General features: G+C 46.9%; 1 protein-coding gene across 2 annotated transcripts in view; it reads right to left on the reverse strand.

Annotated features, from left to right (window-relative positions):
* Positions 1–13,763, reverse strand: part of CARS2 (cysteinyl-tRNA synthetase 2, mitochondrial) — a 141,470-nt gene extending 127,707 nt beyond the window's left edge. For both annotated transcript variants that reach the window (XM_088458430.1, XM_088458422.1), the window contains exon 1: positions 13,443–13,763. In XM_088458430.1, the coding sequence (XP_088314556.1) occupies positions 13,443–13,735 (293 nt within the window). In that variant the 5' untranslated portion in view covers positions 13,736–13,763. The remainder of the gene's footprint in view (positions 1–13,442) is intronic.
* Positions 13,764–14,120: the final 357 nt, after the last annotated feature.

The following is a 14,120-nucleotide window of genomic DNA, read 5'->3' on the forward strand; positions in this document are numbered from 1 at the left end:
AATGACTGTCTTCAACAGGCTCTACTACAACTTGGACTGTGTGCAGCCTTCCCCTCCTGCTACCCTCACTGTTACCATGTACAGCCATGGCCAAAAGTTTTGAGAATGACACAAGTATTGGTTTTCACAAAGTTTGCTGCTTCAGTGTTTTTAGACCTTTTTGTCAGATGTTACTATGGTATACTGAAGTAAAATTACAAGCATTTCATAAGTGTCAAAAACTTTTATTAACAATTACATTAAGTTTATGCAGAGTCAATATTTGCAGTGTTGACCCTTCCTTTTCAAGACCTGTGCAATTCTCCCTGGCATGCTGTCAATCAACTTCTGGCCACATACTGACTGATGGCAGCCCATTCTTGCCTAATCAATGCTTGGAGTTTGTTACAATTTGTGGGTTTTTGTTTATCCACCCGCCTCTTGAAGATTGACCACTTGTTCTCAATGGTCTGGGGAGTTTCCTGGCCATGGACCCAAAATTTCGATGTTTTGTTCCCCGAGCCACTTCGTTATCATTTTTGCCTTATGGCAAGGTGCTCCATTATGCTGGAAAAGGCATTGTTCGTCACCAAACTGTTCTTGGAAGGTTGGGAGAATTGCTCTTGGAGGACATTCTTTATTCATGGATGTGTTCTTAGGCAAAATTGTGAGTGAGCCCACTCCCTTGGCTGAGAAGCAACCCCACAAATGAATGGTCTCAGGATGCTTTACTGTTGGCATGACACAGGACTGATGGTAGCGCTCATCTTTCCTTTTCCGGACAAGCGTTTTTCCAGATGCCCCAAACAATCTGAAAGGGGATTCATCAGAAAAAATAACTTTACCCCAATCCTCAGCAGTCCAATCCCTGAACCTTTTGCAGAATATCAGTCAGTCCCTGATGTTTTTCCTGGAGAAAAGTGGCTTCTTTGCTGCCCTTCTTGACACCAGGCAATCCTCCAAAAGTCTTCATCCTGTGTCATGATAACAGTAAAGAATCCTGAGACCATTCATGTGTGGGATCACTCACAATTTTGCCTAAGAACACAGCCATGAATAAAGAATGGTACCAAAACAACCTCCAAGAGCAACTTCTCCCAACCATCCAAGAACAGTTTGGTGATGAACAATGCCTTTTCCAGCATGATAGAGCACCTTAATTTTCAAAAAAGAAAGACAAATCAGTTTTATCAGGTGCACTCACATCCTCGGGTAACGTTTACATATATAAAATAAAACAATTTTTATTAGGTATGCCTTAAAAAGACCAATATCTTTTGGTCTATATATAATAAGAGTATCAGGGTCCTAATCAATTATTATAAGTGACAAGAGGTATTTTTATATAATAATTATCTACCCTTAAAAAGGTAATCAAGAGAAATATAATTAGTTAAAACTATAGAAGTATAGAGTGATAAAGAAAAGAAGTTTCTTAAGTGAATAAAGAATTGTTTAAAACCAAAGCTGTGTGCAGTCTTTATTTATTAGTCTGTTTTAGTATAGTCACTGTGTGTTTCAAAATATGTATCTCTCTTTTTTTTCTAATTGATATATTTGCTGTCAGGTTTTAAAGACACAAAAGTATCCAACAAGAAATTATTGTCGCCAAAGATGTAGCTAATTCAACCTGAGGATGTGAGTGCACCTGATAAAACTAATTGTCTTTCTTTTTTGAAAAATTTGGTCTATATGTTTCAATCAGTAGGTGGCACCATTAAACAAATAGAATTGACTAAAAATTATTGTAAATATGATATGTGGCATCCTCACCCCAATATTACTTTCTACTTAATAGTCTTGGTGCGGGGTTACTGTTTCCTCCATATGATGGAGCACCTTGCCATAATACAAAAGTGATAACTAAGTGGGTCGGGGAACAAAACATCGAAATTTTGGGTCCATGGCCAGGAAACTCCTCAGACCTTAATCCTATTGAGAACTTATGGTCAATACTCAAGAGGTGGATGGACAAACAAAAACCCACAAATTCTGACAAACTCCAAGCATTGATTAGGCAAGAATGGGTGGCCATCAGTCAGTATGTGGCCCAGAATTTGATTGACAGCATGCCAGGGTGAATTGCAGAAGTCTTGAAAAAGAAGGGCCAACACTGCAAATATTGACTCTTTGCATAAACTTAATGTAATTGTCAACAAAAGCCTTTAACACTTATGAAATGCTTGTAATTTTACTTCAGTATACCATAGTAACATCTGACAAAAAGGTCTAAAAACTCTGAAGCAGCAAACTTTGTGAAAACCAATACTTGTGTCATTCTCAAAACTTTTGGCCATGGCTGTACCTGTAATGTTTTGTTTCTCCCCACTGCATATCAAATTTCTTATGAATTGGTTCCCTCGGCACATTGTTCATAGGTAAGAAGAAAAACACATGGTACTGATGATTGTGGGTTTTTATATTTCAGAGGTCATTTTGTATTCTGTATGCAATTTCTTAGTTTTCTGTTCTGGAAAAAATCTCCATATATTGCTTATCTCATTAAGTGCTAAACATAACTACAGTAAATCGTTGTCTAAGTAAATCTACAGTCAGGTGCATAAATATTGGGACATTGACAGAATTTTCATATTTTGGCCTCTATTCACCACCACAATGGCTTTGAAATGAAACAAACAAGATATGCTTTAACTGCAGACTTTCAGATTTAATTTGAGGGTAATTACATCCAAATCAGGTGAACGGTGTAGGAATTACAACTGTTTTTATATGTGCCTCCCACTTTTTAAGGGGCCAAAAGTAAATGGGACTATCAACGCAAAAGCTATTTCATGGACAGGTGTGGGCTATTCCCTCGTTATTTCATTATCAATTAAGCAGGTAAAAGGTCTGGAGTTGATTCTAGGTGTGACATTTGCATTTGGAATCAGTTGCTATCGACTCTCAATATGAGATCCAAAGAGCTGTCACTATCAGTGAAGCAAGCCATCATTAGGCTGAAAAATCAAAACAAACCCATCAGAGAGATAGCAAAAACATTAGGTGTGGCCAAATCAACTGTTTGGAACATTCTTAAAAAGAAAGAACGCACCGGAGAGCTCAGCAACACCAAAAGATCCAGAAGACCACGGAAAACAACTGTGGTGGATGACAGAAGAATTATTTCCCTGGTGAAGAAAAACCCCTTCACAACAGTTGGCCAAATCAAGAACACTCTCAAGGAGGGTAGGTGTATATGTGTCAAAGTCAACAATCAAGAGAAGACTTCACAAGAGTGAATATAGAGGGTTCACCACAAGATGTAAACCATTGGTGAGCCACAAAAACAGGAAGACCAGATTAGAGTTTGCCAAACATCATCTAAAAAAGCCAGTACAGTTCTGGAACAACATCCTATGAAAAGAATAGACAAAGATCAACTTGTACCAGAGTGATGGGAGAGAACAGTATGGAGAAGGAAAGGAACTGCTCATGATCCAAAACATACCACCTCATCAGTGAAGCATGGTGGTGGTAGTGTCATGGCGTGGGCATGTATGGTTGCCAATGGAACTGGTTCCCTTGTATTTACTGATGATGTGACTGCTGACAAGAGCAGCAGAATGAATTCTGAAGTGTTTTGGGCAATATTATATGCTCATATTCAGTCAAATGCTTCTGAACTCATTGGACAGCGCTTCACAGTGCAGATGGACAATGACCCGAAGCATACTGCAAAAGCAACCAAAGAGTTTTTTAAGGCTAAAAAGTGGAATGTTATGCAATGGCCAAGTCAATCCCCTGACCTGAATCCGATTGAGCATGTATTTCACTTGATGAAGACAAAACTAAAGGGAAAATGCCCCAAGAACAAGCAACTGAAGACATTTGCAGTAGAGGCCTGGCAGAGCATCAGCAGGGATGAAATCCAGCGTCTGGTGATGTCTATGCATTCCAGACTTCAGGCTGTAATTGCCTGCAAAGGATTTGCAACAAAGTATTAAAAAGTGAAAGTTAGATTCAGGATTGTTTAGTTTGTCCCATTACTTTTGGCCCCTTAAAAAGTGGGAGGCACATATAGAAACCGTAGTAATCCCTACACCGTTCACCTGATTTGGATGTAATTACCCTCAAATTAAATCTGAAAGTCTGCAGTTAAAGCACATCTTGTTTGTTTCATTTCAAAGCCATTGTGGTGGTGAACAGAGGCCAAAATATGAAAATTCTGTCAATGTCCCAATATTTATGCACCTGACTGTATGTCTTATGCTTATAAATATATAGCATTTTTAACTCTTTATTTTGTCAGGTTTGTAACAAACAATACAAAATACCGTAAAAATAGACCACAGTAGACCTTGGATTTTACAGTGACAACCACATTCTGAACAAATATAACACAATAAAGACAGTAAGAACTGACATAGCAGGCAAAACCTATAACCTTAAAATTACAGCTTTTAGGGTGGAGAAAATATGAGATATGGTAAGAACTTACCCTTGTTATCTCTATTTCTACGAAGTCCACAGGGTTCCACAGGATACCTTGGGTATAGGTGATGACATCAGTCTTCAGGCACCACAGAGTTAAAGTTTTCAGCCTCCCAGGATGCATCTGGGTCCCTCTCCTATACCCCGCCCCCGGGCCAAGGCATCTCAGTTACGTCACAAGCAATAGGCCGGAGGAGGAGAAGAGAGAGAAGAAAAAAATCTGGACACTCACAAGAATCACATTCTCACCATAGGGAGACGGAAAAACCGGTGACCAGAATAAAGCCCATCTGCAGTACAGGTGCGACAGGGCGGGAGTCCTGTGGAACCCTATGGACTTCGTAGAAATAGAGATAACAAGGGCAAGTTCTTACCATATCTCATATTTTCTACTTCAGGGTCCATAGGGTATCCACAGGATACCTTGGGGATGTCCCAAAGCAGTATCCTTTAAGGGTGGGGACGCTCCTGTGCTGAGAGGAGAATCCGCCGCCCGAAGGAAGCATCCTGAGAGGCAAAGGTGTCAAAAGCGTAATACCTCACAAAGGTATGGACAGAAGACTACGTAGCAGCCCTGCAGATCTGAACTGCAGAGGCACCACGTCTAGCTGCCCACGAAGGACCCACAGACCTAGTGGAATGAGCCCTCACCAAGGAGGGAACTGGAAGACCTTCATGAAGATAAGCTTCTGAAATTGCCATACGAATCCAGCCTGCCAAAGTCTACTTTGAAGCAGGCCAACCCTTTTTACGGAAGCCATAGAGGACAAACAAGGCGTCCGACTTCCTAAAAGAAGAAGTGCGGTCAACATAAATTCTCAATGCCCGCACAACATCCCAAGTGGCGTCACCCACTGAAAGTCCAGGTGAATTGAAAGCCAGCACAACAATTTCTTCATTGATGTGAAAACTGGATACCACTTCGGGAAGGAATCCGGGACGAGTGCAAAGCACCGCCCTATTCCTATGAAAAATCAGAAAAGGGGGTCTACAAGAGAGAACCCCTAAATCCGAAACCCTTCTGGCCGAGGCAATGGCCAGAAGGAATATGGTTTTAGCTGTAAGCCATTTAAAGTCCACTGAGTCCAGTGGTTCAAACGGCGGTCCCTGGAGAACTCTCAGGACCACAGCCCAATTCCAAGGCGCCACCGGTGGAACAAAAGATGGCTGAATGCGAAGAACACCTCGCATAAAGGTGTGCACATCAGAGAGCGCAGCAATCCTACGATGAAACCAGACTGACAGGGCAGACACCTGCACTTTCAGAGAAGCCAGGCGAAGCCCATGATCCAGTCCAGCCTGTAGGAAAGCCAACACCCTAGACAGGCGGAACTCCCTAAGGGAATACCCTCTAGGTCTACACCACGGGAGAAAGTATGCCACACACGATGGTAGATTCTTGCCGAGGAAGGTTTACGAGCTCTTAGTATGGTTTGCACCACGGAGCCAGAAAAACCCTCTGGACCTTAGCATGACAGTTTCAACAGCCACACCGAGTCAGGTCCGGGTGAAGACAAGGACCCTGTGACAGCAGATTCGGTCATAATGGTAACCTCAGAGGAACGTCTACTGACAGACTCTGGAGGTCGGAGAACCAGTGCCGTCTGGGCCACTCGGGAGCTATCAACAGTAGCGTACCTCCTTCTTGATTTGAATTTCCGTATTACCCGCGAAGAGGGGAAAACGGAGGGAAAAGGTAGGCAGACTGGAACGTCTACTGGACGGACAGGGCATACACCAGAGACGCCTTTTCGTCTCTTGTTCGAGACCCGTACACCGGCAACTTGTTGTTGTGCCGGGACGCCATGAGGTCTATCTCTGGAAGACCCCACTTGTCCACCAGACTCCGAAAGACGTCCTGGTGTAAAGACCACTCTCCCGGATGCACGTCCTGCCTGCTGAGAAAATCCGCTTCCCAGTTGAGGACTCCCGGGATGAACACTGCTGATAATGCTGGGAGATTGCGCTCCGCCCAGACCAGAATACGGAACACTTCTGCGAGTGCTGCCCGACTTTGGGTTCCTCCTTGCTGGTTTAAAAAGGCCACCATGGTGGCGTTGTCCGACAGGACCAGCACAGGGTGACCCAGGTGAGATGCGGCTGTGCCAGCGGGAGAGCTCTTAAGAATGGGAGGAACTCCAAAAAGTTTATTGGAAGAATCCGCTTCCGCCCGAGTCCACCTGCCCTGAAACAAGTGTGGACCCGTGACAGCTCCCCAGCCCCGGAGACTGGCGTCCGTTGTTAAGAGGACCCAGTTCGCCACCCAGAACGGGCGACCCTTGTTGAGGTGGGTCGTCTGCAAACACCAGGTTAGAGACAGGCGAACGTCCGGAGTGAGCCCCATCGATTGGGACTTGAGACACTGAGGCAATCAATTCCATCTGGACCAGATCAATAGCAGCAGAGGTTTGGAGTGAAATTGGGCGTACTCCACCATGTCGAATACCGCACCCTCAGGTGCAGGATCCTCTGAGACGGGGTGAGAGTGGACCTCTGCCAGTTTGTCAACCAGCCGTGACGTTGCAGTACCGCAATCGTCAGATCCAGATGGTGTAAAAGAAGCTCTGGAGACCCCGCTATCAACAGGAGGTCGTCCAGATAAGGCAACAGTCAGACTCCCTGCGTCCGCAGGAGAGCCGCCATGACCGCCATGACCTTGGTGAATACCCGTGGAGCAGTCACCAGGCCAAAAGGCAGTGCCCGGAACTGGAAATGTTCGTTGCAGATTGCCAATCTGAGGAACTGCTGATGGCGCAAAATAGGGACATGCAGGTAAGCGTCCTGGATGTCCAATGACACCATGTAGTCCCCAGGTTCCAGTGCCAGAATAATGGACCGCAGGGTCTCCATCCGAAACAGAGGCACCCTCAAGGACTTGTTGAGGGCCTTTAGGTTTAGTACTGAACGGTAAGACCCATTGGGTTTCTGCACCAAAAATAGAATGGAATAGAAACCCAGGCCCCTCTGGGAAATTGGAACATGCACTGAAACTCCGGCCTGGAGCATAATGTGCAAAACCTTCCGCAGTTCCGAGGCTTTGCTCTGGTCTAGCGGAAGGCCTGTCCCGAAAGGAGAGGGCATACCCGTGAGAGACCACCTCCTGAACCCAAGTGTCTGTCGTAGTCCTCAACCAGCACTGGGCAAACTGAAGCAGGCGCCCCCCACTTTGGGGTCCCCTAAAGGGAGGCCTGGACCGTCAGGCCGCAGGTTTGTTATCTGACCTAGGAGCCGGACATCTGGTACTCCAGACCTGTTTCTTGGCCTTGGACATGTCGTGGAAAGGACTGTACTTTAGGCCTACCTTGGGCCCTGTGAGGCCGAAAGGACGACCCACCAGCACTAGAAGGAATCGTAGCAGACGGAAGACATGCAGATTTTGCTGCTGCCAACGTAACTACAATTTTGTCCAGATCTGGACCAAATAGTACCTGTCCAGACCTTCTAATACCTTTTTGGAATCTGCGTCCGCTTTCCAAGAACGCAACCATAAGGTGCGACGAGCAGCCACGGCTGCAGAGGAGATCCTAGAGGTGAGCATACAAATATCTAAGGCCGCTTCATTAATGTAAGTGGCCGAGTCTCGGAGATTGCCCACCAACTCGGTCTGCTCAGCCGAACAGTCAGAGTCCAAAGACGCCTCCAAATTATCCGCCCAGCGCTCCATAGCTCTGGCTACCCAACACACGGCCAGAGCCGGTCTGGATGCTTCCCTGCAAGGGAATAAATGGATTTGAGGCAGATCTCCACCTTGCAGTCAGTGACATCCTTCAAGGATGACATCGAAGGCATAGGCAACGTGGCACTTTTGACTAGGCGTGTGACATGTGAATCCACTTGCGTAGGGGATTCCCACTTAGAAAAATAATTGACCGCAAACGGATAAGCCACAGCTAAGCGCCTCTGGGGCTGAAACCGTTTACCTGGATTTTTCCACGCCTCCTCTAAATGATCCACTAATTGATCAGAAAGAGGGAACACCGTAGCCTCACCCTTAATATCCTTAAAAAGGCATATATGAATGTGGCCACCGAAGGATCAATGGGCCTGATTCAGAGCCGTTCGCTATTTGTGGTCGTTCGTTCAAAAACAAGGGGTGGCTATTCAAATGATCCGTTCGCAAATTGCAGTCTGTTCCCACCTCTAAGTCTGAACGAGCGAGCAAAACATACGCTCGTTTTTTTGATAAAAACGCCCCCTGGCCGCACGCACCATACGTCATGTCCGCTATTTATTAGATTAATCGAGTACATCGTACAGCGTATGAACTGCTCGCTATTCTTGTGGTTGGTGTTTTCAACCGCTATTTTGCGAGCAGTTCTGAGTTAAAAAAAACCAAGTGACGTGGTCAATGACGCTGCTGTATTAATTATGCACTCCCTTAAAATGCCCGTTTTGACCTTTAAGCACGCCTGCGTTCGGATCTCCACTCCCCGTTTTCAAGCACCTTCCCCTGTTACCACCCACATACGCCTCATTCTGTCACTCAAAATAGCAGGCCCTCGCTATATTGCGTACCAACGATTTTCGTCCGCACTGACTGGTTCGCGCATGCGTACTAAAAACCGTACGCATGCGCAGATGTGCAAACATCGCTCGGAACGAGCGTACTGCCGCTAGCGAGTGGCTCTGAATGAGGGCCAATATCCTCACTAACTAAAGCCGAGCGGACCGCTCGAATAAGACCAGGGATATACACCTTGGACTTAGCGTCCGGCTCTTTGGTACGGAGAGGTTCTTGGTCAGATAGATCCAGAATCTCCCCATCATCTGACATCTCATCGTCATCCCCATAAGGAGCAGATAAAGACGCCACCGGCCGTTATGAGGCTGCAACACAGACTCCCCCTGTGTAACATCGGACAAATGCTGAACCGATGTAGTTAGAGTATTAACCCACGCAGGCTCCGGAGAAACCTGGGAAGGGACAGGGAGACTGCGGGGTACCATCAATTGTCTCGGGAACTCCCGCATGGGTGACGACACCACTGACTGCTGGGACAAACCCGTCTGGGTAAACGCAGGTGGCGGAGCTAGCTGGCCCACAAGGGTTGTAAGCGCCTTAGCGAAACAAGCCCAGGGAGGTTCCTGTACCGGGACCGTTACCATAATCGGCCGTGACAGTACCAGGCACTGGGGACATAACCCCTCCGCGATACCCTCCGCTATTGGTACCTTACATTTAGTACACATGAGCTGGAGAGGAAAGTCAGTCTCAGACATGATGGTAAGTATGTGACACTCACACCTATACGTATTGGTATAGTGTGAATAACACCCTGCACACCGCGCACCGCAAGGGCTTTGAGCAGAGCAAGATCAGGGACAGTTATAAAGCTGACAGTAGAAAGTGAAAGTACAGACAGCAGGCTAGCAGATTAGTCACATACAATGCAGACGAAACAAATCCCTGCACTATTAGCGCTGGTTCTCAACTACTCAGACCCTCAGGCTGGTAGGACTCAGCGCTGCATACACTGACCTGTGACAAACGGAGGAGAGGTATGCTGGGGGACCCAGACCGCAATGCCACCGCTCACAGGCTTCCAGCAGCGTTCACCATGCTTCAAAGATGGCCACCGAGGAGCAGAGGATGAAGGAGGCCGGCCTGGGGGAGGAGCGCTGACACACTATGGCCAATCAGACAGAGCAGAGAGGCTGTGTGCAGCAGGGGAGGCGCCGGCTATGAGACAGGGAAAGCGCGCTCCCCTGGCATGCATTTAACCCCTGGGACGCCGCAGCGCATGCCGCTCAGCAGCGGCCCGCTGTCCCAGGGGGTAGTGGAAGCGCAGGTTGGTCGCCTGGCTCCACGCTGCAGCCAGTCCCCAGGGAGCCCCCTGCCTGGGGACTCAGGACCATGTGACCAGCGGGGACCCACCGCGGGACCCCGCTGCTTACCTGCTATCCCCTGGGATCCGGCCATGGTCCAAGACATCTGGGGGCACCGCTAGCCATGACCCCAGATGTCTACCAGCATCCCCGGATCAGTACCGGCGTTCTGGTACCGGCGGGGTGTAGGGGAGACGTCATGGACGTCAGTACTGACTGTCCATGCTGTACTCCCAGATGTGCAGCCAGCGCTGCCTTTAAAAGAAACTTCAGGGGCTCTTCACAGCCCCCTCTGCACAGTGCCTCCGACTCCGGCCAGGTACCGACGAAACTGAAATGCCTTGGCCCGGGGGCGGAGTATAGGAGAGGGACCCAGATGTATCCTGGGAGGCTGAAAACTTTAACTCTGTGGTGCCTGAAGACTGACGTCATCACCTATACCCAAGGTATCCTGTGGATACCCTATGGACCCTGAAGTAGAAAGGGGGATTAGGAGTAGTGTGTGTGGGGGGGGGGGGGGGGAAGAGGGGAGGTAGGTCCACCTAATAAACATAGAGAACTTATCTTTTGGAACTCACTAATTTCATCAGAAGCTCATTGTTACCAAGACACATCTGCAGGGGGAAACTGGGTAAAATGCATTAAAAATAAAGCACACTTTGTGATGCGTTGTAAACATTTTGTAGCCATGTGCATTGCATGAGTTGCAGTGTTACTAAAACAGGGCCTAATTCAGAAATGGATGCAATGACGATGTTTATGCAGATGAGAGCTGATCTGTAATCTGCGCGTGGCTCTGAATTTTCATTGTCGCTCGTAGTGAGGATTAATTGCAAAGTGATTGATACGCAGGGACTGTTTGTGGGCGGGGACTTAAACGCAGACATGCCGCAACCATTTTTGGAGCATGACTTTTTAATAAATTAGTAAGGGCAGGTTTATCAATAATCACATACTCAATGCATTGGGGCACGATATTAGCACCCAAAATCACATTGCTGTATGTGAGAATACTGCCGGAATGTATTACATAGCACATGCAGGGACAGGGGCTCCTAAAGGACCCCGAATCCACAATGTGTTCAGAGTGAAGTGGCCACATCAGCAGTCTCTTCACTCCTCTATTGGGTCTCCCGCACATGCGTTGTCTCCTGACCCCGCATTAGTTTTGGGAGCCATAAGCTTAATAAATCTGTCAACTTTGCAGCCACAATGGGGGCTGTGGCTGCTGTTGGAATTGGAGAGACCTCAGTAGATCTGATATCTGCTGCAATTCCTCCATAGTACATTTGGGGGATACTTAATATTTATTGGTATGTCGCACATATTTAATGATAAATAGGCCCCTATGTTTTTATCAAATACACACTATAGGCTCCATTTAGCAAGTGCTAAAGGGGTTATGTAATTTGTTCAGAATTTCTCACTGTACAGCTTATGCCATCTATAGGTGGTCAAGAGGTACAGACAAACCCAACAAAAGCCTTTCTGGCTTCAGCAAAACTGTTCAGGTGTTGCCAAGTCCCTGCAGGGTGAAAGAAAAATATGCATGTGCATCACACAGCAACCCATCGCTGGCAGTGGTAGGCTGCCAGCATAGGGGTCAGAACAAGAGGGGGGTGCAACTCGCCACCCTCCCCAAACATTTTAAAGGTGCCACTGTGGAGCAGTGGCCGTGGACGGTCAGGGGCTGTGCTTTATAGCAATAGGCTGCACGGTCCCTGCACTGCACGGAGGTGGTGAAATGTGCTGTCTTTAAGTTAAAAGACCACACAATACACCTCCTCCTCCGTACAGTGCAGGGGCTGTATAGCCTATTCCTATAAAGCAAAGCCCCTGACTGTCCACGGCCACTGCTCCAGTCCCTGCACGTCCAACAACAGGTAATGGTGCATTCACACGGTCAGATTTTTCTTTAGATCTGAACGATAACGATTTTAAAAATAGTTCATATCTGGAAGAAAAATCTGACATGTGGGCAACGATGAACGATGCGCGTTCCCGTTTGTCAGATAAAGATATCTGATGTGTTTGTAGTCAGTTTTGGACAATTTCCATTCATTTTTAATACAGTAAAAAAATCGTTCGCAAACCATTCATCTGACATATCTGACCGTGTGTATACACCTTAAGTTGGAGGGAGTGAGGGGGTGTTGGAACGATTTTGTTGCCCGCCCCTCCAACATAAAATCGTTCCGACAACCCCTGGCTGCCAGAAAGAGAGCTTTATGGTGCATACACACAATCAGATATGTCAGATGAACGATTGAACGATTTCAGCCTGTAATAAAATGAATGAAATCGACCAAATCTGACTGCAAACACGTCAGATATCGTTATCTGACAAACGGAAACGTTCATTGTTGCCCACGTCAGATTTGCCTTTCAGATATGAACAATTGTTAAAATAGTTATCGTTCAGATCTGAAGAAAAATCTGACCGTGTCTATGCACCATAATGCTGCCCTTCCATTACACGATGGGGGGACGACGGCACGATCACGACGCCGTCGTCTCCCGCGGGGTGAACTGCATACACTGAACGTTCAGTGTATGCAGATCAATCATCCCTGGCAACCTGACAGCGGTCGTCAGGTTTACCCTCATTTTCGGGCTATGATTGATGTTAAAAACGACCAGCGGGCGCGCGCATCGCTGGTCGTTTTTAACCTTTTACTGCCCGATTTGCGGGCAATTACCAAGTGATGGAGCGATAACGACCGTCGTTATCGCTTCATCTCTAGGTATAATCGCCTAGTGGATGGGCAGCTTAAGACTGTGAGGAGGGGGACACCGCAGGACCTCACCCAAGAGGATTATTATGTCAAATACAGGTGGTGTATTTGTTAATATGACTGCAATATTAAACAAAATATGCAGCCGGTACTACCGGTAGTGTGCAATGTTGATAAATGGAGCCCTGAGTTCAGTCATCAATAATTCCAACCAAATTGTTTGAAAAGCACGAAGTAGATGGTTGTTTCTGCAAGACTGATGGGTCTATTGTCACACTCTAAAGCTGACTTAACTTAACCCCGGGCCCCCGGCAATACGCATACTATAAATACATTCACCCTGATCCTCAGTCTATAATGCAATACATCAGAGCAAGCTGTGTGCCCATGAAGCCGTGACACCGGGTCTGCAGTACGCAGTATACTAAGCAGGTGTACAAAAGAGACAACAATAAAGCAGGATCATCTGACCATGTTGCTAATGCCGGTCTGCTCAGTATAAGCGCTTCCTTCCTCTTTGTCAGACTGTTGTAAACTCGCATACCAGTGTCATGTCCACTAGGGGTCGCCCGACATCCAGCAGCAGAGGAGAATAACCTGCGTGCCTGAACATTAACAATTGCTCCATGCTCTTCTAGGATAACAGAGAGCAGTCTGCAGCCAAACGGGGCTAGGCACCGCTGCATCCTCCTGCACACACCACCCAGCGATGTCCTGTAATACAGTGTATTATACTGAGCTAGTGGTGGCCATGCTATAGTCATCCACAATGCAATGTCAGTGCCTGGGGAAGCCAACCTCTAGAAAACCAAACCTCTTCCTCTGCCCCTCCCACAATTAACCCCATAGCCTCCACCGAGCGAGTGACACTGAATAGAGGAGACTCATATTACAGTAACGGTGCATAGCGATAAAGAATGATGGCTTGGTCCCCAGATTCAGCCTTATCTGCCATGATCATACTGTAACATTGTACTTATTATGTCTATCTCACACCCGGCACCGTTACTATATGTTTGTCGCTGCTTTGTGTTGTTTGTTTACTAGACATCCGCCTTGTGGAGACATACATGGCTGACAGGAACAGGAGACCTACATGGCTGACAGGAACAGCCTCCTCCTGACGTACAGTACACTCACTACAGACGG

Source organism: Taudactylus pleione, unplaced genomic scaffold (genome assembly GCF_031769625.1).
Source record: "Taudactylus pleione unplaced genomic scaffold, aTauple2 ptg000041l, whole genome shotgun sequence".
Classification (NCBI taxonomy): domain Eukaryota; kingdom Metazoa; phylum Chordata; class Amphibia; order Anura; family Myobatrachidae; genus Taudactylus; species Taudactylus pleione.